The 26,236-nt window shown below is 37.7% G+C and overlaps 1 protein-coding gene across 1 annotated transcript in view; it reads right to left on the reverse strand.

The window, feature by feature from the left end:
- The window catches only part of LOC129410978 (receptor-type tyrosine-protein phosphatase T-like), a 197,364-nt gene that overhangs the window by 33,093 nt on the left and 138,035 nt on the right, over window positions 1-26,236 (reverse strand). Inside the window, 4 exon segments of the mRNA XM_055160282.1 lie at window positions 1,465-1,666; window positions 12,141-12,250; window positions 18,998-19,178; window positions 21,289-21,404. Coding sequence (XP_055016257.1) covers window positions 1,465-1,666; window positions 12,141-12,250; window positions 18,998-19,178; window positions 21,289-21,404 — 609 coding nt within the window.

Consider the following 26,236-nt stretch of genomic DNA (forward strand, 5'->3'; position numbering starts at 1 on the left):
AACTCTTTTTACAGTTTTAACAACACTCACTACACAGACTGTACTCAGAGGGGGAAAGAACACTTGGGTTGGTGTGATATGACCAAAGGTGGAGTTGTCCCACTTTCAAAATTTTGTCAAAATATTACGTCAAAAGTATTGAAAATCTAGATACTAAACTAGCGTCAGAACTACATATTCATTTGAGCAGGTATCGATCCTAAAAAAGTCAGTACAAAAATGGACAAGCACAAAAATTTACCTTTCCTTCATAGCTTCAGAATGATTTTGAGTTTTATAACAACAAGTATAAGAGCACATGGACTAGTATAAGCCCACAGACCACTATGGAACCTAACTGGACCACTGAGGGCTTACACAGGATGGTAATATAAAAGAAAGTACTATGATTTAATGTTGAAAATTACATTCTATTAGATAAAAGTTAGTTTTTTTGTTTTTATAATTGTTGTATTGGAATCATTGGCGGTGCTAGCAATTTGGAGGCCCTAGGCGAACTTGAGACTGGGGTCCTCACTATAATCCACTGTTTTGTTTTGTTTTTTTTGAGGGGTGTGGGAGGGGTATTTATTTTCATTTTTTTAATATATGAATTATCTTTATCAATTTTTTTTTTCCCCATTGTTCATGAGATCTTTTTTTTGAATTGGATTGAAAACTTGTCTTATTAGTTCAATCGCCTACTAGATAACCAGAGCTGAAAGTAGTTTTATTTTTTTGCTAGTACAAATACATTTTTGTTTACATCCATTACATATGATTATCATTATGCTGTGATTATGTTCAAATCAGGGTCAAGGTGATTCGTCCATTCTAACGTGCTTTGACAGTTAAAATAGATTTGATGATTAGATACTATTTTGATGGTGTTTTCTTGTTTAAAAGTAAAATACTCTCATTTAATGTTATATTGAGAGAAAATCAAATTGCTCTGAGGTCTCGGCCATTAGTGGTGCTGAGGGCAATTGGTTGGGGGGCCCCTCAAGGTTTGGGGGGCCCTGGGCGGCTGCCTACTGTTGCGTAATGGTAGCGCCGCCTCTGATTGGCATCTGTATTGCAAATCAAATCTATTCCTTAGTAAACTGAGTTTGAATAATGCCACTAAACCTCTGCCTAGCTAATAGAAAGCATTAATACAACAAAGATATCTAACAAAAGTTTTGCTGATTGTTTAAAAATAGTGCCCCATCGTAAACATTATCAAAAGACCTTCATTTACATTTCAAATCTGGAAGTCTGATTGTGTTTATGACGGCTGTGACATTTCCAACAGAAAAGTCCTTGAGATGTGAAAATGGACGCTCAGTGGACAAAGAGACAGAGAGAGAAAGGAGGTGAGTGACAAGTCTGACCCTCCCTGCTCTTATTGTCACTTTGGACAAACAAACTAAACAATCAGAGGCTGGTGTTTTTTTTTAAATGCAGCCTGTGGTGAGAGATACGAGCCCACAGACATAACGGTACCTGCGATCTTGGTGGTGATCCTGGAGGTGACTGGGGGTCCGAAGCCTTTGTTGGTGGAGGCTTTGAGGGTGAAGAAGTAGGTGGTCCCGGGAAACAGCCCCACAAAGAGATGCTGGGTTTCATTTTGTAGTTTGAAGACTCTGCCTCTCTGCGTGCTCAGGTCAGCGCTGGGGTCCCACGAGCTCAGGGCTTTGTACGTGATCTGCCAGCATCACAGAGAAACAGACAGGTTTTAATGCCATACTGTGAAATATTCCAGAAAAAGCAATAACACCTCCATGGAGAAAAGCATTTGACGGACCCTCCACCAGAAAAGTTACACAATGCAAATTTAGTACAGAAAACATTAGGACAAGCTTGAGAATAGCCTCTGGGCACAGCAGCATGCCAACTAGCTCACTGTGTCTCACTTTTATTAAAATCAAATTTATTTATTTATTTCAGGGACAGTGCATATTAACATTAACATTTCTGCAAGTACGCCAGACTTGGCAAGACAGCAACTTTTTCACCTGTAGTCCCGTGTAAGATGTTAATGTCCACTTAAAACCAAAAAAAAAATCGAATGTAACAGTACACAATAGGCTAATATTCTTATTCTTATATTCTTATTCTTTCTCTTCTTTCTCTTGAAATATGGTGACTGATGTTTTCTAAAATATTATTGATGAAAAGTTTAAGTTGTCATTTTGCATTTGATTTAATATTGCCACGGTCTTTGTAAAAATGGTAACACAAGGCATGTCACTCAAACCACTTTACATCAAGAAATAACTCGCCCATTCATTCACACATTCATACAACTGTGTACACAAACCTTGGAGGGGAGTGGCATTAAGTGTCTTGCCCAAGGACAAAGACAGTATTCATCTGTGGTAGCTGGAAGCACACCGCTAACCTGGATGTTAATAGATCTGATCATTAGGGCTGGGTTTCATTAAGAAGTTGCCAATACAATACATACCTTGATACATAGGCCACGAAACAATACGCATCTTGATACACTGAGCTTTTAGTTTGATAAGACATATTTCAAATCGATTCGATACAGCTCAATAAAAAATAATGGCTAAATCATTTCTTGTGCAAAGTTAAAATGAAAACACAAACATTTTACTCATTAGAAATGTCAAATGTGTCTCAAAAACGAGTTTCCTTCAACAACAAAAGCAACAAAACTGTAGCGCTGAAACAAAATAATTTTGTAAAATATAACAAAAATACTCTTGGCGATATATTGATACAGCAGCCCACGATATCAATACTGTATCATCACATCAAACTACACAATATATCGACATTTCAGTATTTTTCCACACCCCTACTGACCATCCTCTGACGTTTATACTGAGAGCAGGATTCAAATCAGAGGATTAGCCAATTACCGGCCCAGTTATGAAAGTTTTTTGATACAGTATGTGTTTCAGAGTTAGTGTAAGTAGTCCAGAAAACAATAACGCTTATCAGAATATCATTATAAATATTTCACTAACTGAGTATTCATGGTTATGATTCATTGTAGCTCTACTTGACTCTAGGGTAAACACCAATATCCGAATCCTCTGAGCTACATTCACACCGTCCCACTCCACACTATGAGCTCATCTCTTTCCTCTTCTTCAAATAGAAAAATGAGCGGAAAAAATCTCAAACATCACTGCTATTCACTGCTCCGCCCTCACCAGTCTTTTCAAAGCACCGTCATTCAAGTTTGCGGAGACTCAAACACCGTGCGCTGCATTACCACACATATTGACAGTCCAAATATTGAAGTTTTCATATGAATGGATTTGGGATTGAGAGGGTTTGCTCAGCTGTCAAAGCCCGGCTCATGGGAGACACAGACCTGGAGCTCTCATATTGATCAGTGCAGAGCTGAACTGACAGAGGCCCGGTGTGTGTGAAGCTGTGGTGATGTGACCACTCCAAACCTTGACCTTCTACAACACAATAGAGGAGCAGAGGAGTCCCGTGGCTAATGGGAATCGATGCTAAAAGGTTTTGGTGGTGTCAAAGAAATATAAAAATAAACAGCCAAATAATAAGTTATATTATCTGTGACATTTGAAAAAGCGAACAGTGTTTTTTTGTGCACTAAGACACAAACTTCTGCTGTTATGGTCAGATTGCGTAGGGAATAGGGATTAAGTTTTTCCCATCACTTTCCTACCACTTTGGCTCATTCCAAGAAGAGCAAACAATTGATACTTGGCAGCTGATGTAGTGTAATGCTATCAAGACGCACTGCTCTGTCTGAAGCTCTATTATGAAAGTTGGACCTTTTGGCTGAAAATCAAACACCTAAACAGGATCATGAACTAAGACTGAACAATCTATCGTTTTGGACAGAAAATCGCAATCTCAGACAACACGATTTTGGGAGCGTTAAAGCTGTGTTCTTTTGCAGTGCTCCTAAAGCCCAATTTTAAGGGCGAAGTATAGTTCTGTGTCGACTCAACACACACTGCCATCGTAGCCTTGTCGCCGTTGTTTTTGATTTAAGGGTCAGCGTAATTCACCACGACAACACGAGGAGGCGAGGATTTAAACTTGGCATTCATGTAAAGTTTAATATGAACCATCTCCAACACAAAAGAGGCACAGAACAATCCTCTGTCACAGAAAGAACACTGATATTCCACTGAGTCATGTCCTTTAGTCCGATAGAAGTTGACCGCATCAGAAGCACAAGGAACAAGCTTTTTTTTGTTAGTTTTTTTTTCAGCACTTATAGTTTATGCAAATTAGCCATGTGGTTTTAAGTTTTGTTTCTGTAAAACGTAAACAAATGTGCGCAAATGGTCCAGTGCCAGTGTCAAATCACCGGTGCAGGACTCTGGTATGATGTAAGTTTCTGTGATGTTTACAAATGTTCATATGCACTAAAAAAAATCGTGGATGAAATCGAAATCGCAATATCTGCCAGAAAAATCGCAATTCAGTTTTTTCTTAAAATCGTTCAGTCCTACCATGAGCCCTCGTATTGATCACAAGTTCCTGAAAATGTGCTGTTTAAATCAATTTTGTACTTTTTCATTTTTAGTTTATAGTTTTAGTTTATAGGCCAGCCTAATGTCTGATAGTGTTTGCTGAAGTGGTATTGTGTTACCATGGTAACTGATAAATTTTTCAGTATATAGACATACATGTAGAACAACCCCAGAGTGATCAATACAGTATCAATATTGAAAGGTATGCAAAACTTACAGGTTATTTTTATTACCAGGTTGTCCATGTGTCATTCAGTCACCATGGGGCTCATTCGTAAAATATGCATACATACAAAAAATTTAAGTTTGCGATGAATAAAAAGAAAACTTAACATAAAAAAATAAATAAATAAAAAAAATGTTGCACAGGTCAGAGCTTAGAGAAACAAGATGTGAAGAAGTTCATCTTTTGTTTGTAAGTACACTTTTATAAAAATTCCATGTATTTATAAATGAGACCACAAGGCCAGGTATTGTCAGAAAAAAAGTACTTATTTTGTATTTACTATGATTCAGTCCACAATATCTGTTTGTATTGTTTTGTACAAATATTAGATGTGGTTTTGCATTTTCATATTAGCCTCAATTGCGCAGTCTGATTGGAGCAATGGAGTCTTTTGTTCAACATTATCTCTGCTCTATTTCTGACAATAGAAAAAGGACGGTGCAGTATCTCCTCCTCCACCATTCTCCTGAGTATGTTTATCTAAATGGAACAATAGCATGGCCTTCCGTTTTCCGCTCTATATTCAGAGATTCTCCACAACTTGCATTCCTGAATCATTTCTTAGCCATTCAGGGAAATTCATGACACACAGTGAAGATATTAAGCTATTGTGTCAGGTTTTTTTTTTCCTTTTCATTTTAGCATACATCTTTTGACAATGGAAACTTTCAATTTCTGTGTTTTTTTTTTCCCCTCATGTCCCTCTGAATGTGACATTAAAAGCTGATTTTACTGTGTTATCTGATTTTTTGTATTAAAAACATGAAAAAACAGAAAAAGGTTGCATCAGTTCAAAGTTATTCCTCACTTTCCTAATGCATCCCCAGCATCCTGATTATTCCCTGCAATGAGTTTATGAGCCTTTTCACGAGACCATCCTCATAATGCTAATAACAGCTAGCATGCCAATAGTGCACTCCCTGGTTCTTGGACAAATAATAAATCCTTTTACAATACTGTGGCTAGGGGTGTCCAAAAATATCAAAATAGCTATATATATCATATCGTTTAATGTGATGATACACTATTGGTATCATGAGCTGCTGTATCGATGTATCGCCAAGAATATTTTTTGATGTATTTTACAAAAATATTTTGTTACAGAGCTACAGTTTTGTTGCTTGTTTAGTGGAAGGAAACTCATTTATGTAACACATTTGACATTTCACAGTTTTGAGGGTTAAAATGGGTGTGCTTCATATTCAGTTTGCACAAGAAGTGGTTTAACAAAAATCACAGCCATGATTAAGCTTTTGTTTTTATTGAACCATATCAAATTGATTTGAAATATATCGTATCGAACCGAAAGTACACTGTATCGAGATATGCATCATATTGTAGCCTATGTATTAAGATATATCGTAGTCTATGTATTAAGATATGTACCATATCGTAGTCTATGTATTGAGGTATGTAACGTATCGTAGCCTATGTATAGAGACATCGTATTGTATCGTAGTCTGTGTATCGAAATATGCATCATATCATCATCATATCGGCAACTTCTTAATGATACACAGCCCTAACTGTGGCAGAACGACAGTTTTGATCAACTATATGGACAGACCATAATTTAAGATCCATTCATTTTAAAAGGTCTACATTATTCTATTTTCTGATCTGTGTTATAATGTATAATGTTTTTAGTCATCAAAAACAAACCTGGACTTGTGTTTTGTTTCATTCACACAGTTTGCATATTTAGGCTGAGTTCTTTTCTCAAACACAAAAAACACTCCGTTCCACTTTGTGATGTCATGTGATAAAACAGGAAGTGCTCCGATGCCTTATTGTGTATACTCCATGCAGCTTCACTAGATTCATTTGGATAATTTCAGAGCTGGAACTGCCAATCTCTACCAAACTAAAAGTAAACTTCATGACATCACAAGGTGGAAAAGCACATTTTGAGCTTTGGAGATGCAGACAGACTAATAATGCAGGATTCCAGCGATGTTTTTGATGAGGTAACAACATTCTAACATGGCTTAAAGCTCACAAGACTTAATTTTGCATAATATACGAACTTTAAATGTGAGGACCTACTTTATGTCATGTAAAATTCAGAGGTAGGTCCATTTGGAACTATTTTGCATTGCTCTCTCCACTTTCCCTCACTGGCTGCTTAACATACCACATTTTTGCTGAGTAAATGAGAGCTTTAACACGCAGAGAGGAGAAAGCAATGGCAGCTCCGTCCCTCCAGGGCAGACGGTTTCAGTGGCAGAGTCAATGGGATCCGAGCTCAAGGCCATACTAAATATAGTCCATTATCGACACAGAGAAAAACTATATCCGAGAGAAGAGCTTTTCAAATGCATATATTTTTGGAACACTGCTAGGCGGACTTGTATCAATTTTACAGTTCGAGCCGACAAGATAAAAGCCAGTGTACGGATTTCCGAATAGAGCACGTGAACATAATGCCCCCTGAATCCTCCAAACGTGTCTAAAAATAAACAAAAATCATTGAAACGTATAGTAATATTAGCATACTTATTCATAATTAATCCACTACCAACCCGCTAAAATGTAAGTAGACTCCCAGCAATCCATGAGACTGCATACATGTTTCATATTAAAGGTTCACTATGTAACTTTTCTGTTTGAGGGTCTGCCACGTATCCAAAGAGACGTAGATATGGTGACGTGAAAAGTTACAACAAAACAACATCTGATCTAAATGACACATATTATGCAAATTTACATTTTTAACAATAGTATAATGTTCTTCCTTCATTCAATACATACCTAAAGTTGTCATTTGTTTCATTCACACTTATTTTTTTTTATCCTGTTTACAAGGCCAGCTTACTCTGAACCTCAGGAACACTTAGTTTCAATTTTCCCAGGATTGTTATGTCATAGGTAGAAAATCAGAGCTCTGATGTGCTGTTTATAATCCATAAATCAGTTTTAGACCAGTTCTGAGCATTTCAAATTGTGTTCATGACAACTGCAGGATTATAAAATGATAAATGAGGCCCTATGTCCAAAATTCCAGACTGTCCCTTTAAGTGTCTGCAAAGCCTCCACAGTCTGTATTTAGCCTGCTTGGGGCTAGAGAGGTAGTATCCTAACTGTGATCTGGTCTGAGTATTCGCCGATAACGTACTTGAAAAATGCACGATATCAGAGATTTTGCCAATACCAGTATCGGTATCGAAGAAACTTTATGTGATGTGTATGTGACATATTACAGCATCCACTCAGCACCAGTTTTCAGTCATGTAGCAGTTTCTCCTCACATGTCGTCCTCACATATCATCTTTTACTCCTGGCCCTTGTCCTGTCTGTCTTTCTGGTGTAATTGCTCCTTTTCTGTCCCTGATCCCCTCTCCCTCCTCACACCAGCCTCTCGTGTGTGTCTTCTCCAGGACAAAAAAACCCACACCTCCATTAGACCCTCTTCCTCTTCTTCTTCTTCCTCTTGGTCCATATGTGTCTGTGGGGAGTGCAGTTCATTTGGCCTGTACTCTGTCTCTTCATTAATATCAATGTAACGTGGGCCCCTGTGTTAAACATATCAGAGGGGCCACACAAAGCGCTGCTATTAGAGATAATGACTATAATTGCAGCTATTGACAGATTAAAGGCCTCATCTGCTACATCTAAAGGGCTCCGGTGCTGTGCTGCTCCTCTGAGTCTTTGTGTAAAATGTGTTCACATCTTTCAAGCACCGAACGGAAACAGACCAGGACAATGGCAAAGGGGGCTCAAATATGTATATCTAGAAAATAAGACTAAAGGGATAATAGGACATGAACATTATTAAATTCCAATCATCATTAGGATATGATTACATGAAAGCATTAATTAACTATGGTCACTGTGGTATATAAAATAATGAAGCTAATTACAGTTTTTAGGAAATAGTCCAGAGGAGTAGTGTCATGATGCTACAATTTAAAAATTGATTTTGTTACTAATGAAAAGGGGACATCAAAATCGACAAAACATACTTTTTTTTTTTTTTTTAATAAAATAATTACATTTTCTAATTTACTGTTGATTATGATCATTCTCAAAATATTCAGGCAATGTTTGATTATGTCCAGTATGTGATTTTTTTCTACCTTGCCCCCAGTGCCTTGTAGCCTGATTCATCAGCCGGTTTTACTTCGTTTCACTTCATACAAACAATCTGACCTCGCAGTCTTAGATTTCATTCGCTTGACGATAGGCGGGTACTTTTTTCATTTAACCAATCGCTGCTATTTGGTCGTGACGTACGTAATGCACCGCTGATTGATATATGAAGCTTTTCCCAAATCCCATAGGAAGAAGGGCAATAACGTCTTTCCGCTTGATAAAATTCACCAAACATTCTCTTTATTCCGGCTTTAAATCCTCGATTTCGTGAATCGTTGCCAACACAGAATATATAGCTCTTCGCTGATTGGCTGGTGATCAAACTTGCACTTCTGGGGTTTTTGCGAACCGTCTAGTGTATTTTGATTCCTGACCGAGTTGCTGGACAGAAATGAAATTGAGCAGAGGCTAGAGAAGTAGTGTCATGGTGCTACAATTTTAAACTTGATTTTACTACTCATGCAAAACCTTGACATTTGATAGACACCACATATGTTTTTTTTTAAACAAAATAGTTACATTTTCACATTTTATTATATTTTCATGTAGTTTTAGGCTTGTTCTAATTCAGCTTTGATTATGATAATTCTCAAAATATTCAAGCAGTGTTCGATTGTCAGATTTTTTTTCTACCTCGCCCTCAGTGTCTGTGTACACTGGTGTGTGATGGGTGAGTGGTTTCTTGTTGTAAAGCGCTTTGAGTGCCTTGAAGGTGGAAAAGAGCTCTACATTACCTTTTATACCATTTACCATGCTCATATCATTACTATCGTCATGTTGCTTTAATGTTTCTGAGTGTTTTCTATAAATAGGCATTCTTGCAAGATAAAAACACAAAATGGCTAGACCAGGGATCTCCAACCTCTCGACGCTCTTCCTAGTAGCTCGCCAAGGGATCTCTAAAGTACATGCATTGTCCTGAATGAATAAAATTTGATTAATTAAATGCCTATACCATTGTACATGTATTATTTTGATGCCTAACTTTGTACACTATTGAATGGATAATGATTTATGTTTTATAGGCGTCTAACTGAACCTCATTTTAGACTCACTGTGGCTATTAAATATACTCCATTTCTTGTGACTACTAAAATTAGTAGCTCTCTGGCATTTTCATTTTCTAAAAGGTAGCTCCCCGGAGGAGACAAATATCCTTTAAAGTAGCGCTGTTCTGATACAATTTTATTTGGATCTGACTCGATATTGATAGTCTTGACTTTTGACTCTCACTTGATTATGATAATTCTCAAAATAGCCAAGCAATGTTCGATTCTGTCCAATATATGTGATTTTTTTTTTTGCAATATTGATCAAGTAACAGAGCATAGATACTAAAGAAGTTCACAAATTGCAGATTGCATGCTGGATTTCTGGCAAAAGCTCGTTGCGTCTGCTTACGTAAAAGCTGTCAGAGACTATTGATGATGTATGGGATTGTTGAAGGAGTGTCCCAGTTCATAGGGGTTTATTTTCAACCCCCCTAAGGGGTAGGAGTAGAAATTAGAAATGGGAGTGCCTCCAAGGAAAAAGTACATTTGAGGCTCTTCAATTTCCCTTTTTTTTTTTATTTTGGCTAACACATCTTCCAACAGACATGTCCGATTTTGCTAATAATGTTTTACTTTTTTGACATTTGGCCCTTATCTCTATAGTCTTATTGTAGATCAGAGAACAGCAGTGACTTTAACCCTCCCACACATGTGACAGTAAGAGTCTGCAGGTGTGGGACAGAGGCTCCTCATGGACTGATAGAAGAGGTTCAAACGCAGACACACACAGGCACACAGACACACAGCAGCTCAATAATTCATTACATGGAGGGCTCCTCTCCACTTCAACCTGAGTAAACTTCACCAGCCTCCACACACAGAGTGACAGCAGCCGCCACACCGTCACACTCTGGACTAAGTGTTGCCCGGGGAACACAGCTTCTTCACATCTTCACCAAATCACTTCTTAAAGTAATACTTAAAACTCTAAAGCAGGATAATCTTCATAGACCCTTTTCTAAATGTGTGATACTTTGCAGCTGATATCATCAACATTACTTGGGGGTGGAGGTAACTGGAGGTACTGGGCGTCTGTCTGAGCTTTGTTTTAAAGGGCCCATCTCACGCAAAATCAACTTTTCAGAGCTTTCTACCTTCTAAGAGTGATGTGTGGGCCTTGTATATGTAGCTGAAGTGGTTTTTAGATTGATTCGGCATTTTTTTGTCAAATTGCAGTGTATTTCTGCCACCCTCCCATGTGACAATGAACTAAAGCTGCTACAACGATGACGTGGCAGCTACACCTATGACGCGTTTGACGTAGCAGAAGGCGTTTCACACCCTCCCCCACTCCACCACCTCCGCCCCATCTCCACCTTGCATCGGCTCACAATTCCCACATGAACATCTAAACAAAAGAAACAGCATAAGCTCACTGTTCTACATTGCAGTGTACATGATATAATAAGTAATATCTACTAGTGTTTATTAATACTTTACCAATCAGTAATGTTCGGCTGATGCCGACGCAGTGCTCGTGCTTCGTGTACCTCCAAGTCCTCATCCGATTCTGGGTCCAACACATTAGGCTGAACGCGCTGTATCGCCATGATGAATACAAGTTTATTCCCACCGCTATCAGGGTGCACACCTGTCTCCCCCTCCCTCCCTGAGATGGACGGAGGAAGGGCGGCTCACTCAGAGCCTACGTAACGTTTGGAGGGCGGAGCCTGTGCTTTCTCAGGACAGGTGGGGGGATGAGCAATAGTCGGCCTTTCATAGTCCCTGGTCTTTGACTGCCTCCAAGAAATCAGTAAGATTTCATAACTATTGTGTAATGGATGTTCCAAAACCCAAATTGTGCTTTTATATGTGCAGAAGATACAATGTGAAAAGAGTTATTTTGCATGCGATGGGCCCTTTAAGACAACCTGACCAGAAAGAACTACAAATTTAGCTGGAACTACAACATGAGTTGATTTCTACAATTAAACAAATCCCTGTCAAATAACATTACAGTCACAAGCTTTTTCACTTAGTCACTCTCAGCTTTTTGCTGAAAATCAAACACCTAAATGGGATCATGAATGTTCATATTGATCAAAGTTTCCTCTTGTCTTGTTTGAATAAATTTTGTATTTTTTCTTGACTTTTTTCCTTCATAGACTACATAGGTAGGCAAAAACAATAGCAGAAAAAGTCTAAAATCTAAGATTAGTTATCAAATCTTACCGTGCCGTACACAAAATCCAATATGGAATAAATATCAAACCTCCGAAAATATTGTTCCATGACTCAATATAGTTATCACTGTGAGAGGCCAAGCTGTAAACTGTAAAGATGTTAAGAATCAGTTTGGTTGAGTCCAGTACTGACCTCGTACAGGGTGATGACTCCGTTGGTTTCGTTCGGAGCTTTCCACTGAAGGAAGATCTTGTCCTCGTACGCCGTGTTCTGAAGAGACTCCATGGGAACCGAACCAGGGACTGTACAAGACAATGAAAAACAACTGAGATACTGTACATTCTAAAACGTATGATCATTTATAAAGGTGCACTTGGGGGTCCAGCACCTGCTTGTTTCTATGGATATGTCATTGCTCTGCCTGGAATGTTCCACAGTAAGACATTAAACAGCTCCACTTTATATTTATTCCATTAGAGGTGGTTTTATAGCTTTAAAATACCTGGAAAAACTCAGATTCTAACTGTGAGCGGGGTTGCCTCTCCACAGATCTGACCTTTAACTTGCTCTGGTTTGGTCTCCATGAAGACAGAAAGGTTTAATACCATATTGTGACAGACCCTCCACCAGAAAAGTTACACAGTGCACTTTTAAGTAATACATGCACCCAGGCTTTGACTGTTGGGGGGGGGGAAGAGAAGAATTTGGGCAAATCTGTTTCAGAATATTAAGTACTGGACTAGTGACATGTGCCCGGTTCATTTTAACACTGTGGAAAGAGCCACGGACTCTGACATTTAAAATGTGGAATGAGAAAATGAAGTGTAAAAGGATGGCATAGGGTGGGTCCAAAGTGTGAGAGAAGATGTGTTTGGAATATTTATACTGCTTACTTCTCTATATGTTTTTCTATTTGTGTTCTTTCCTACACATTTTTTATTTAATTTTATGTTATTTAAAGGTGCACTATGTAACTTTTTGGTTGGGAGTCAGTCGCTGGCTTGTTTCTGTGGATGTCATTGCCCTGCCTAGAATGTTTCACAGTATGACACAAAAAATCTCTACCTTATATTTACTCAATTACAAGTGGTTTTATAGCTCAAAAATACCTAGAAAAACAGGCACTGGCACTGTGAGCGGGGTCGTCTCTCCACAGATCTGACCTGTAGCTTGGTCTGGTTTGGTCTCCATGAAGATTACCGTGAAACATTCCACACAAAGCAAAAGGGCTGGGTATCCTTACGAAGTTGCCAATACGATACATATCTTGATACAGTGCACTTTCGATTCGATATGATATATTTCTAATCGATACGATACGGTTCAATAAAAATAAAGGCTAAATTGTGGCTATGATACTAGAAGTCTTTGTTAAACCATTTCTCGTGCAAAGTTCATATGAAACACAAACATTTTTATCGTCAAAACAGTGAATATGTCAAAAGTGTCACATAAACGAGTTTCCTTCCACTAAACAAGCAACAAAACTGTAGTACTGTAACAAAATAATGTAGTAAAATACACACTCTTGGTGATATATTGATACAGCAGCACACGGTAGATACTATATCATCACATTAAGCATACGATATATTGATATTTTTTTATTTTTACACACCCCTACAAAACAAAATAACATCTTCGTGGAGAAAAGTAATTGATGCAGCATCAACCAGAAAAGTTACACAATGCATCTTTAAACACTTAAAATATGGAAGGAGAAAATGAAGTGTAAAAGGATGTCACGGAGGGTCTTTGGTGGGAGAGAAACAGCAATAAATTTGGAATTTTTATAGTATATGTCTACATGTCTATATTTTTTTTTTTGTTATTTCATGTTTTGATATTCTTGTTTTTTGAATGTGTTAAAAACTTAAATATGTAAATTGAATCAAATATCACTCTGAGGTTTGTGCAAAGTGCTGCAAAGACTCATTCAATTGTAAGAAAAGTGCTTCAGACTAATTATAGTCAAATCTACCCGGTAACCAGCGTGTTTGTTGATGTAATGCTGAGTTTACAGGTAGACTCACACTCACAAGTTCCTCACATAGAGAGGTGTCAGACACGCCAAAGCAGAGCACAGAACAGAAGTCTGCTGCTGTCCTCACTTCACGTTTCAACCGCACACGCTGAATGAATGTGAGAAACGCTGGTGATCGGACAAAGGAAGCTGTGTTGAATTTATGAATATTTTTAAACTCACCAGACTCAAACACAGCTGCAGTCTGATGATGTCATACAAAAATCTTAAAGTAAATTTCAGTCATTTTCTTTCCTATATTACGCTAGATTGACTCTTGTGAGCTTTAAACCATGTTATAATGCTGTTACCTCCTCAAAAACATCTCCAGAGTTGTGTTTTGTTTCATTCACACGTTTATTATTAGTCTGTCTACTAGGGGAGTGCAAAAATATTGAAATATCGATATATATCGTATCGTTTAATGTGATGATACAGTATAGATATCATGGGCTGCTGTATCAATATGTCACCAAGAGTATTTTTTCGTATATTTCACTCAATTATTTTGTTACAGTGCTACAGTTTTGTTGCTTGTTTAGGGGAAGGGAACTTGTTTATCCAACACATTTGACATTTTCACTATTTTGAGGATTAAAATGGACATTTTTCATATTTACTTTTCATAAGAAGTGGTTTAACAAAGACTTTTAGTATCACAGCCATGATTTAGCCTTTATTTTTTATTGAACTGTATCGAATCGCTTTGAATTATATTGTATCGAATCGAAAGCTCACTGTATCAAAATATGTATCGTATCTTGGCCTATGTATCGAGTAACTTCTTAATGATACCCAGCCCTACTGTCCACATCTCCAAAGTGCAAAATGCTCTGTTCCACCTTGCGATGTCATGTAGTGGTAGATTTCAAGTTAACAGCAACCATTTTGTTCAGTAGAGATTGACAATTTAAGGTTTGAAATTATCCAAATGAGTCTAGTGAAGGTTTATGGAGCTTAAAAACTCAATGGAGCACTTCCTACATTACCACACGACATCACAAGGTGGAGCAGGGTGTTTTCCGTTTGAGAGAAGAACTTGAAACACAACTCCAGGTCTGTTTGTGACGAGGAAACATTATAACATAGATCAGAAAATGGCATAATATGGGCCCTTTAAATGCCATAGTGAATGTAAATGGCTTTAACCAAATTACCTTTACTTAAAAACTCCACTTAATAATCCATCATGCTGTCTCCTATACAATAGATTGTAGCACACTGTTTCCCTCTGTATGTGTGTGTATGTGTGTGAGTGTGTGTGTGTGTGTGTGTAGGGCCCCTGGTCTATAAAGGCATTAGCTACAAGCAGCAATTATCCTCTGTGTGAACAAGCTCTGCTCTGTTCCCTAATTACTGCATTACAACGCCGAGATTAACAACAGTAAAGAAAAAACAATTAACCAAGAAACCATTAACAAATACATCTCTAACCCCTTGAAGGAGTTTCTATTCCCATCTCACTTTAGCCCCACATGAAGGCCCAGATTCATGTGTATTCAGCAGATATAGGTGAAATGTTCCCTCAAGTGAAATCTGGAGCTTATTAGATCTGAGATTGGGAGATGTACAGGAGATCATTACCGCGTGTTTTATCAGTGTGATGGGGTGGAGCACGTTCAAGTTGGGAAAGGGGAAACCTAAACACACTGTAGGTAGTCGTAGGGCCGTGTAGGGTTCTCAAAAGAATTGGAAATCAGATATTAATTGATACTAAAAACTAGATACTCATTTGAGCAGGTAGCGATACTAAAAAAAATAACTTTTTTTTTGTTTTTATTGTTATATTTTGTCTCTTTTTTGATCAGTATGGTTTATTCTTTGGTTCTTATTTTTTGTTAAAATGTATTATTGTTTATATTTGTGTTCATTATTTAATTTGTTGTGTTGATGTCTGTATATCACAAAGACTGAATAAAAAAAAAAAAGTATAAGAGCACATAGACTCATAGGGATTGCACAGATATAAAACAACATGGCAATATAAAAAAAAGTATTATTTAATGTTGAAAATCACATTCTACTGTCTAAAGCAGGGGTGTCAAACTCATTTTGGTCCGGGGGCCGTATCCAACCTACTTTGATCCCAGAGGGGCCGGATCAGAAAACTCATGGCATATATACCCCACAAATTGCAATAAATTCAAATATTTGTGGAGAGAAATGCAAATCTATTACAGAAATCTTTTTTTTTTAAATTGATGAACTCTTTCTTTTACAAAATATTATAATATTATGAACAACCTGAAACCTTTAAGAAAAATGCAATTTCAGTGTTTGAACATTAACTTGTATGCAAATTGTTATAAGTCAATTTCTCTAGGGAAATCCTGCACTCGGTGTCCACTTTTCTCATTTTTGACATTTTGCTGATGAGGGTGTCACGGTCAACAGTCAAAATGATAGTAATTTAAGAGTGTTTGGAAAGCGGCAAGTCTTCATTTGTGCTGCTCTGGTGGGAGGGGCCACGCACAGAGGCACTGGAGAAGCTGCTATGCTCAGCGACGCAGAAAATTACAAATATTTTTTTATAGAAAATATAATTAAAACATTATTTTAGTAGAAAATCAGCTGATGGCCAGATTAAAGGTCTTGAAGGGCCGTATGTTTGACACCCCTGGTTTATAGAAAGAGTGCTTCTTTATTATAGTAGTGGAATCTGTATTGAGTATTGAGTCTGTTCCTTAGTATCGAAATTGTATTCAAAATTTTAGTATCGTGATGACACCAGTTTGGAGCAAATGTTTTGAATTGAACATAGGAGTCTTTGCAGCCTGTAAAGATGTTTTATTTTATTTAACCTTTATTTAACCAGAAGACCCTCACTGAGATTAAAAATATCTTTTCCAAGAGTCTCCTGGCTGAATTCATGGCTGGTTCCACCCAAGGCCACACAGTCAGTTGCTGTGTTGGTGTCAGATTGATACTTGTTCAGCTCTAGGCAGAACTGTGCTTTTCTTTTCAATATTTAGCTTTAAGGTCTTTTCCCTGGAGGCGCTCTCCTCCAAACATCCATTATTTAGTGTTCGGGCTAATTGAGCAGAGAATCCTTGAGCTACACTGAGGGAGACACCAACTCTGGATCATCTGCTGTGAATAAACTCATATCAAATATTCATGTTTATCTCACTGGTGATGGTGAATATATTGTACCTTGATAATAAATCCTTCCTGTCATATAGGTGTCCCTAGGCCTGTCACGATAACAAATGTTGAAGCACGATATATTAATACAGAGATATACTGCGATAAACAAAAACACTGAAACTGACACTATAACCACAAAGAGACACTAAAATAAAAAAGCCAGAGCTGAAACAAATAAATAACAGAATAAACAGATAATTAGTCACAGAAGTAATTGTTTCTACTCTCTAAAGCTCAGATCTTTTTGTATTACATAAAAAATTGCTAAAATCTTAAAAAGTACAGACGATAAATATTGAGCCCCAACATACTGTATATTGTTCCAGCTTTCATAAATGTAATATTTAATTATCGAGAAAGGCCTAGCTATCCCGGTGCAGTATCACTTTTAAGTATTGATCAATCTCGACATGATTTTATTTAGTCTTTTTAACATCAATATATCTCTTTGCCTTGATTTCGTGAACGTTTAACCCCAAAAAATAAACACATTTCTTCCTCCAAAGTCTCAACTCTGCTCCAAACACGCTTTTTACTGACAGAGGATTGACTTTTGACTTTCTCAAATCAAAAATCCCAGCTGTGTCATTGATTACCTGACATGACTCTGAGTTCTACTTTTAGCAGGTTGTGAAGTTTGTAATCTTCAGTCTGTGTTGTGCATTGCTCATCAGTTTTGTTTCGCACTGTGTGTTTTCCAGCAGCATGAGCCTGATTGTGACATTTTCATCTTTTATAATGAAGACAGTGTTCTGTAGGAGGCCGCCAGCGCACCGGCTGTTTAGTGGGAATAATTATAAACCTGACATATATAGTTTTATAACAATGACAAGTAAACCGTAAAGCCGCTGTACCCGAGTTTGAACAATTAGTGTCTTTCAGAACGAACTCTTAGCCCTTAGTGCCTTCTTCTCTGATTTTAAACTAAGACAGAGAAACAACGGGATAGACAATAGCAATAGAACATTATTTCTGATTGGATAAAATTATCACTTGCGAAAATAGAAGTGATTAAAGAGGACATATTATGCTTTTGGTAGTACCAGGGTTCCCACTCTTTTTCACTGACAAAATTTCAAAACTTTTCCATGACTTTTTCATGAGCTAAAGTGAATTTTCCATGACTTTACGGCACCTACATGTGTAGAATTGAGCATACTTTTAGGGTTAAATATGAAATGTTAACCCTTTCCACTCACCTTATGGTTTGGTATTATAGTTTTTTAACATATAAAATACTGTCAATGCATTTATTGTCGTCTCTTTTAAACAAAAGGTGCATACGTTCAGAAATAATCATAATAGTTTAATGATAACTTAACAGAACGCTGTAGTTGCGTGAAAAAAATACTAAAATTCCATGTTTTTTTCAGGCCTGAAAAATGACATATTCAATTTCCATGACTATTCCAGGATTCCCATAACCGTGGGAACCCTGTAGTACTTATTATTTTACATTTTGTTGATTGTAAAATGCTAAATTGATCTGTAACAGTTTAGGAAAAGAAATGGGGCTTGAGAGTTATAGCAGCGGATTCTCATTTCAGTGTTTTTATAGAGGAAAAAGAGCAAAATAACTAGATTTTTTTCAAAACTGAACATGTCTTACCCAGATTTTTTCAAACATAATCATAAGATAGTAGATGGTTGGGTGAGGGTAGTGAGTAGGTGAAAACATTAAAGTCCCAGATGCAGGACAACACCAATTACTCCAGCATACATGAAACAACTTATATGCAACTGAGTAAACTAATGATACAGGAACACCATTATAACATGCCAAAAAGTTTTTAAGTCGTTGCATATGTTCCCTTAAATGTCAGGTACTGCTTTGTGTTAAAATCCTATAGTAAAAAAGGAGATTTGGAGAAGTTCTTACCATCCTCTTCTGTTTGCTTGACGATCTCCTCGCTCTCCTTGCTGCCTTCGGGGTTGGCCAGGACCAGTCGTAGCCTCACTGTTACGAAGGGCCTCAGACCTCTCAGAGTGTAATGGGACGAGGTCTGGATCGACTCTTCAGCCGAAAACTCCTGCTGGTTGAACACGTACTGGTACTGCACCTGGGAAAACAGAAAAACAAGAGGATTTCAGTCCTGGAGAGAGGAATATTATACGAGTACATTTCTTATGGTATGTTGGTATTTCTATTAGATCAATACAAGAACACAAATGGTCACATATATAGCGCTTTTCAACCTTCAAGGCACTCAAAGCACTTTACATCAAGGAACCACTCGCCCATTCACACACAAAACACAGACACTGGGGTTGAGGTAGGTTAAGTGTCTTGCCCAAGGACACAACGACAGCATGTGGATCAATAAAATTTGTCTAAATGTAAGTCTATTCATCTGTGGGAGCTGGAATCACACCGCCAACCTGTGGATTAGTGCGTCAGACCGCTCAACCAATGATGTTAACGTCAAGAGTGGGATTCGAACCGCCAGCCTTCGAATCAGTGGACAAATATTTGCCCCAAAACATGTATACTGTAGACTTAGACTGAGTTTATTGATCCACAAAGGAAATTGCTTGGACACAGTAGTTCACACATCACATTATATTACAATAATAAATATAATATATAGTAAATATATACATTATCAGTCAAACTTTTATAACACCATACTTTTTTCAGTTTTTTAAAGTTTACTGCTGACTAAAACATATTCTAAACTTTTGATTCATGAAAGTGTAACATTTGGCAGATATAACAGCTGAACACTTGTGGCTTGTTCTTTTCACAATAGAAATCAAATATTCTTCAGAAAGTTCTTCCCAAATCTGTTGCAGAAGTTCCCATAAATGTGTGGCACTTCTTGTAGGTTGTTTGGCTTTCACTCTTCTGTCCAGTTCATCCCAAACCAGCTCCATGTGGTTTAAGTCTGGAGACTGTGCTGATCACTCCATGTTTTCAAGTTTACCATTTTGTTCTTTTTTCCTGAGGTAGCTTTGGCAGAGCTTGGACTTGTGTTTTGTATCTTTTATCTTTTTTTTTAACGTCTGGCTGTTCAGTTCTTACCTTTGTACCATTTCAAGCTCTTCATTGGACTTAAAGGTTGTATGGAGGATTTTTTTTGTTTCAAATTGTCAATGATAGCATTATGATGACCAAAAAAGATAATAGGATAAAATGCAAGTTTTAAGTTTAAAAAAAGACAGATAAGATTAATGTGCATAAAGTACTTCTAACAATTATGAAAACTATTTATTTCCAAGTAGATATATATGTCTAAATAATTTCAAGGCAAAGAAAGAGTAGCTAGTATAAAACTTCTCTGCACACTACAAGCTGTTAACTGTGTTTAAATGTATTCACATTTGAAAAAGGACGTCGCTGGATTTCTCGTTCCTTGGAAAATCCTCTATACAACTTTAAATAGCAATAAATATCTGGAAAAATGTGGGTGTTTTAAAACTTTTGACCGTTAGTGTGCATGTATATAAAGATTGTAATAAAACTTCTAAATAAGTAGCTAAAAAATAGCAAGAGACTGGTGTCAAATAAGACATAAATTATATAAATGTACGTACAAGTAAGTTAAAAAACAGATATTAATATAAACTTCTAACTTCTATACTACATATGGCTAAAGAGACACGTGTGCACTTTTGTGGATAATGTTAACACAGTGATTTGTCCAATACTTAAATATAAACACATTTAAAGACATTTCTGTTTCAATAACATAATATCGCCTTAATAAGTTGGCAACACATCATAGTAAGGAAATGGGTCTGGCATAGATGAAAACACATTTTTCCTCCTTTAAGCAAAACTAATTCAAGTTGAGTCATAACTGAGTATTAACAGACATTGGTGACATATCCTTACTCCAGAAAAATGTCCTATTGATGTTAAAATATAGCAGCTTAAGGGGCTACATTATGGCATTTTTTATTTCTATTTCATTGTGTTGTATCCTCATCAAAACCATACCTTTCCTTTCAATGCTCACTGTACCTAAATCATAATCAAGCGACTCATTTAAATCCTTTTTGGCATCATTGCAGACTCCTCTTGGCAACATAAGCTCCTCTGAAACGACGGTGTGACTCTGCCGTGTGCTTCTGACAGCTGATGTGAGTAGTTAGTGCAGTTATTTCGGTGCACATTATAATGAGTGTCCATACAGCGCGGCTCTTCTCGGCGTTCGGGGCGGTACTTACTGTCAGATTGTAGCTATGACAACGAGTGACGGCGTATCCAAAAGTCTCCCACTGGACGGTCAGCTGGCGAGCCCTCACGTCCACCACGTTCACGTTCTGAGGCCCGTGCACTGGATCTGGAACACAGAGAGAGTCCTGGGTTAGTCCTAATTTGGTCCTGGTTCAGTTTCGGTTTAGCCCCAGTTTAGTGTCGATTTAGTCCTGGTTTAGTCCTAGTTTAGTACTGGTTCAGTCCCAGGTCAGTCCTGGTTCAGTCATGGTTCAGTCCTGATTAGTCTTGGTTTAGTTCCAGTCTGGTCCTGGTTCAGTCCTGATTCGGTCCTGGTTTAGTCCTGGTTCAGTCATGGTTCAGTCATGGTTCAGTCATGGTTAAGTGCTGGTTAAGTGCTGGTTCAGTCCTGGTTCAGGCCCGATTCAGTGTCCCAGTTCAGTCCTGGTTCGTCTTGGTCTAGTCCTGGTCTAGTCCCGGTCTCATCCTGGTTCAGTCCTGGTTTAGGCTCAATTCGGCCCTGGTTGGTCCTGGTCTAGTCCAGGTCTAGTCTTGGTTCAGTCATGGTTCAGTGCTGGTTCAGTCCTAGTTCTGGTTTAGTCTTTGTTCAGTCCCGGTTTAGTCCTTGTCCAGTCCCAGTTTAGTACTGGTTCACTCCTGGTTTAGTCCTGATTCAGTCCATGTTTAAGTCCTTGGTTAGTCTTGGTTTAGTCCCGGTCTAGTCTGTATACTACGGTAGACTTTAACTTTCTTTTTCCATTAGGGTTTGCTAAATGTGCTGCTAATTGTCACAGACTCATGTCGTGAGGTTCTGCTCGTATTATCCTCAAACGTCGCCATGACACTCGGTTACACTAATTGGACCTAATAGTGGAAACCAGGGGAATGCATAATGATCCGAAACTCGTGCCTAAACTGAAAGCATTAGAGTAGCTCCTAAAAGTGCATGACAGGTTAGGCTACTTATTTCTATAAAACGTAGTTAACAGAATCACATGTGGCCACACTGGCTTCTCAAAACCTCTCAGGAGTTAAGCAAGACTGGGCCCGGTTAGTACTTGGATAGACAACACTATTTTTGTCATCTATACACCAAATCCCATCCAAAATTCTTTGTTTCTTTATAAGTCACATCTAACAGTGCTACCTGTAATTTTCAACTTTTATTTATGAACTTTTATTTAACTGATGTAAAACTACTACCAATAATGACCAAAGGTACGATTCAGAGGTGGGTAGTACTCAGTTTCACAATGACCTAATATACTGTTTTTTTTTTTTTTTAAGATACTAAAATAAACACTTCTCTGAATATTTCAAGCAGCATACTTTTACTTCTACTTGAGTAATATTTTTATTGAAGTAACAGTAATCTTAACTTGAGTAAAAGTTTTGACTACTCTTCCCACTGTGACTAAATCTACAAGTTACAAAAGCTTTAAGTTGACAATATGAACTGATTTGAACATTTGTGTTCCTTGCACTGATCCTTCAGATGATTTAGTTTCTCATTTTTTGCATCCTTTGAAAATATCAGATTTTGTGCATTATTAAGGTTAGATGTGTGTAAAATCCCTCAGTCATCCAGGTAGAACCCACGGCAAAAGGAGAACACGTTTCGCAGCTCATCCAAGCTGCTTCTTCAGTTCTGGTCAGATGCTGGTGGACACTTCCTTATATTTTGCTGAAAGGGAGAAGCTAACTACAATGAAACTACTCTGAAACTAGAAAAGCACTCAGAGAGCGCAGACCTCCGCCAAGGACTACCCCCATTTTTTATATAAATTGCGATAAAATCAGTCTTCTGGATCAAATCCGGATCAGCCTTTGGAATATGAAAGAGGATCCCATTGTCCATCCCTGAGTCAAATTTCATTGGTCAATAATTAACGGAGATATTGAGAAACAAAATTTTTGGCCCCATTTACCACAATGTTAACTAAAATTTCAAAGTGATCCAGAATCCAGGATTTCTTCCGATTCACACCCAAAATAAAATCAGTTCTTCCTTTTCCCATTTCCAACAAATCCTGAAAATTTCATCAAAATCGGTCCATAACTTTTTGAGTTATGTTGCTAAAATACAAACAAACATAACCTCCTTGGCGGAGGTAACTAACACCGAGAAGCCCAGAGGTGTGAAGGCACCTAGTATGGCCCTGAATGATCCTGCTAATATGACTCCACACTTAGTGCAAGTTCAATAGGCCTAGCTAACAACAGAAAGTGTAAACAAGAAGATGCATTAGTTTCAGAGTAGTTTCATTGTAGTTAGCTCCTCCCTTCAGAAAGATATAAGGAAGTGTCCACCAGCATCTGACCAGAACTGAAGAAGCTTGGATGAGATGCAAAATGTATTCGACCAAACTTTTGTCCAGCTGACAAATTGAATTTCTCCTTTTGCCATTATTAACTTTAAATTATAAATCAGATCCTGACAGTTAAGTTACTCTGCCTTTTTACTTTTACTAATTTCTTGGACCACTGCTCTGTACTTCTTCTTGAGCAGGATTATTTTCAAGTAACCTTACCCTAACTTGAGTACAATTTTTGGCACTCTACTCCCCACTGGCCCAATTCCACCAAGTAAAGTATTAAGTAATAAAACATAAAAACCTGCCATATGCACTTTAAGAATGAAATGGTCTGATTATGGCCACATGCTGCTTAATCATGTCTATACAATGGAATTAGCCAACGCCACCATCTGGGACTAAGAACTAGAGTATCACTGGTTTAAAGCCCTGTCTTAGTTCTTAAAAAGACTAAAGTAATCCAGATTCTGCAGAAGACATTTTACAGCCAACAAACAGCAGGAGGGCCCCGGCACAGAGCCTCTGCTACAGACCTGTGTTCTGTTACTGCACAAACCACTGCAGTCCCATTGAGACAGATGGATTTTCATAAAAAGCACTTGTCAGCCTGTAAACTTCATATTGATTTCTGTGCGGACACGTAGAAAACGCCTGGAGTCAGTGAAGCTCAAATGAAATTGTGGTGCGTTTGATGACAAAGGAATATGAGGCACGTGAGAGTGAAAAGGTTATGCTTTTGTTTTTGTCGCATTAGATTGAAATATAATTGGATTCAATAGTGAAGTCGATGCAGTTTTTATAGCAACGCAATATGCCTACAACTTAATAGTGCTATAGAAGTGCCAGTGCCAATTCGAGTAAATAATTTTATCTGTTTCTGAATGCAGGTGACAAGATATAAATTCCCATATTGTTAAAAAATAAAGGCTGAACAACTTGAGGAAAAGAAAATAATCTGACTAGAAATGAGAATAAGATTTAAAAGTGTTATTCTGTTCAGGGTGCACATTGTAAACAACACCAAGAGCATAAATTGTTGATACTAGGGATGTAACGATATCAAAATCTCACGGTACAATATTATCACGGCATGCCTTTCATGGTATGATAATTATTGCAATATTTTGGAGAGGTTAATAGAATTGTACATAAGCTATTTTTTTTTCCTTTTTAAATACCTTGACCAGTCTTAAGTGTGGATCATTATTGCCACATTCTAAAGAAATAAGATGGTCTATGCTGTTTTTAATACTGTTAAGTGAAAAACCTTGCAATTCGATATATTGCGATGGACCATGATATTATTGTGAGAGTTCTGACGATACGATATCACGATATTTTGGTTACTGTTATGTCCCTAGTAGATACGCATAGGATTCAGCAGTGTCACGATTTGCAGCTATCCAATACTTCGCGGCTCTTTGTTGTGATGACGTTTACAATAATGTCAGCTTCTATTGGGCATCACAGTTTTCTAATGTGGAAATCAACTGACTTGTTTCTTTTATTAAGTAATTTTAGACAAATATTGAGATTCAAACTGTGTATATTATAGCATAATGACCTGTGGGTGTCATAGATTATAACTATATAGCAGACACAAGCACAGTGTCTTTTTTTAACATTTCAGAGAAAACTGAACAAACTGATAAATACAAGAATCTCATGTTTTTCAGAACATGATTGTAAAGGTCTAGCCAGGCTGGTGCCACTTAATGCCTCCGCTCAATTTCATTTCTCTTCCGCGACTAGGTCAGGAATCAGAATACACTAGACGCTTTGCAAGAACCCTGGAAGTTGTACACCGCGCACTGGCCAATCAGCGGAGAGCTGTGAAGCCATGACGTCAAACTCAAGCGCCTGTCTGGGTCCCTTTTGTGGTACAGCACAACAGTAAACAAAGCGGTCGAGATGGATGTAGACGAAGCCATACATTCTGTGTTGGCAACAATTCCCAAGATCAAGGATTTAGAGCCGGAACAAAGAGAATGTTTGGTGAATTTTATAAGCGGAAAACCGTTATTGCCCTTCTTCCTATGGGATTTGGCGCATTACATACATCATGACCAAATAGCAGCGATTGGTTAAATAAAAATGTACCCGCCTACTGTCAAGCAAACTAATCCTAATGTGGTGAGGTCAGATGGTTTCCACGAAGTGAAACTGGCTGATGAATCAGGCTAATAAAGATCTAAGCAACAAATACAAAAAGGTGCGTTGTGTAACTTTTCTAGTGGCGGCTCTGTCACCTCCTTGTTTCTATTGATATGTCATTACCTAGAATATTACAGTATGACATTAAACACTCTACCTTACATTTATTCAATTATAGGTGGTTTTACAGCTCAAATTACCAAGATAAACAGGAACTTGTACTGTGAGTGGAGTCGCCTCTCCACAGATCTGACCTGTAACTTGGTCTGGTTTGGTCTCCATGAAGATAAAAAGGTTTAATACCATACTGCAAAACATTCCAGACAAAGCAATAACATCTCCAGAGAGAGCTTTAAATTTCAGAATTGTGCGACTTCAAATTGCGATTTTGATTTGATTGTGATATATTGTGCAGTCCTACAAAGCCCTACAATACAGAAGCTTTTCTTGAAGAAAACTAATAAATCAAAATGGCTTCTGATGCAATTTT

Source organism: Boleophthalmus pectinirostris, unplaced genomic scaffold (assembly GCF_026225935.1).
Source record: "Boleophthalmus pectinirostris isolate CB_2022bp ecotype Guang Dong unplaced genomic scaffold, ASM2622593v1 HiC_scaffold_3, whole genome shotgun sequence".
Lineage (NCBI taxonomy): Eukaryota > Metazoa > Chordata > Actinopteri > Gobiiformes > Gobiidae > Boleophthalmus > Boleophthalmus pectinirostris.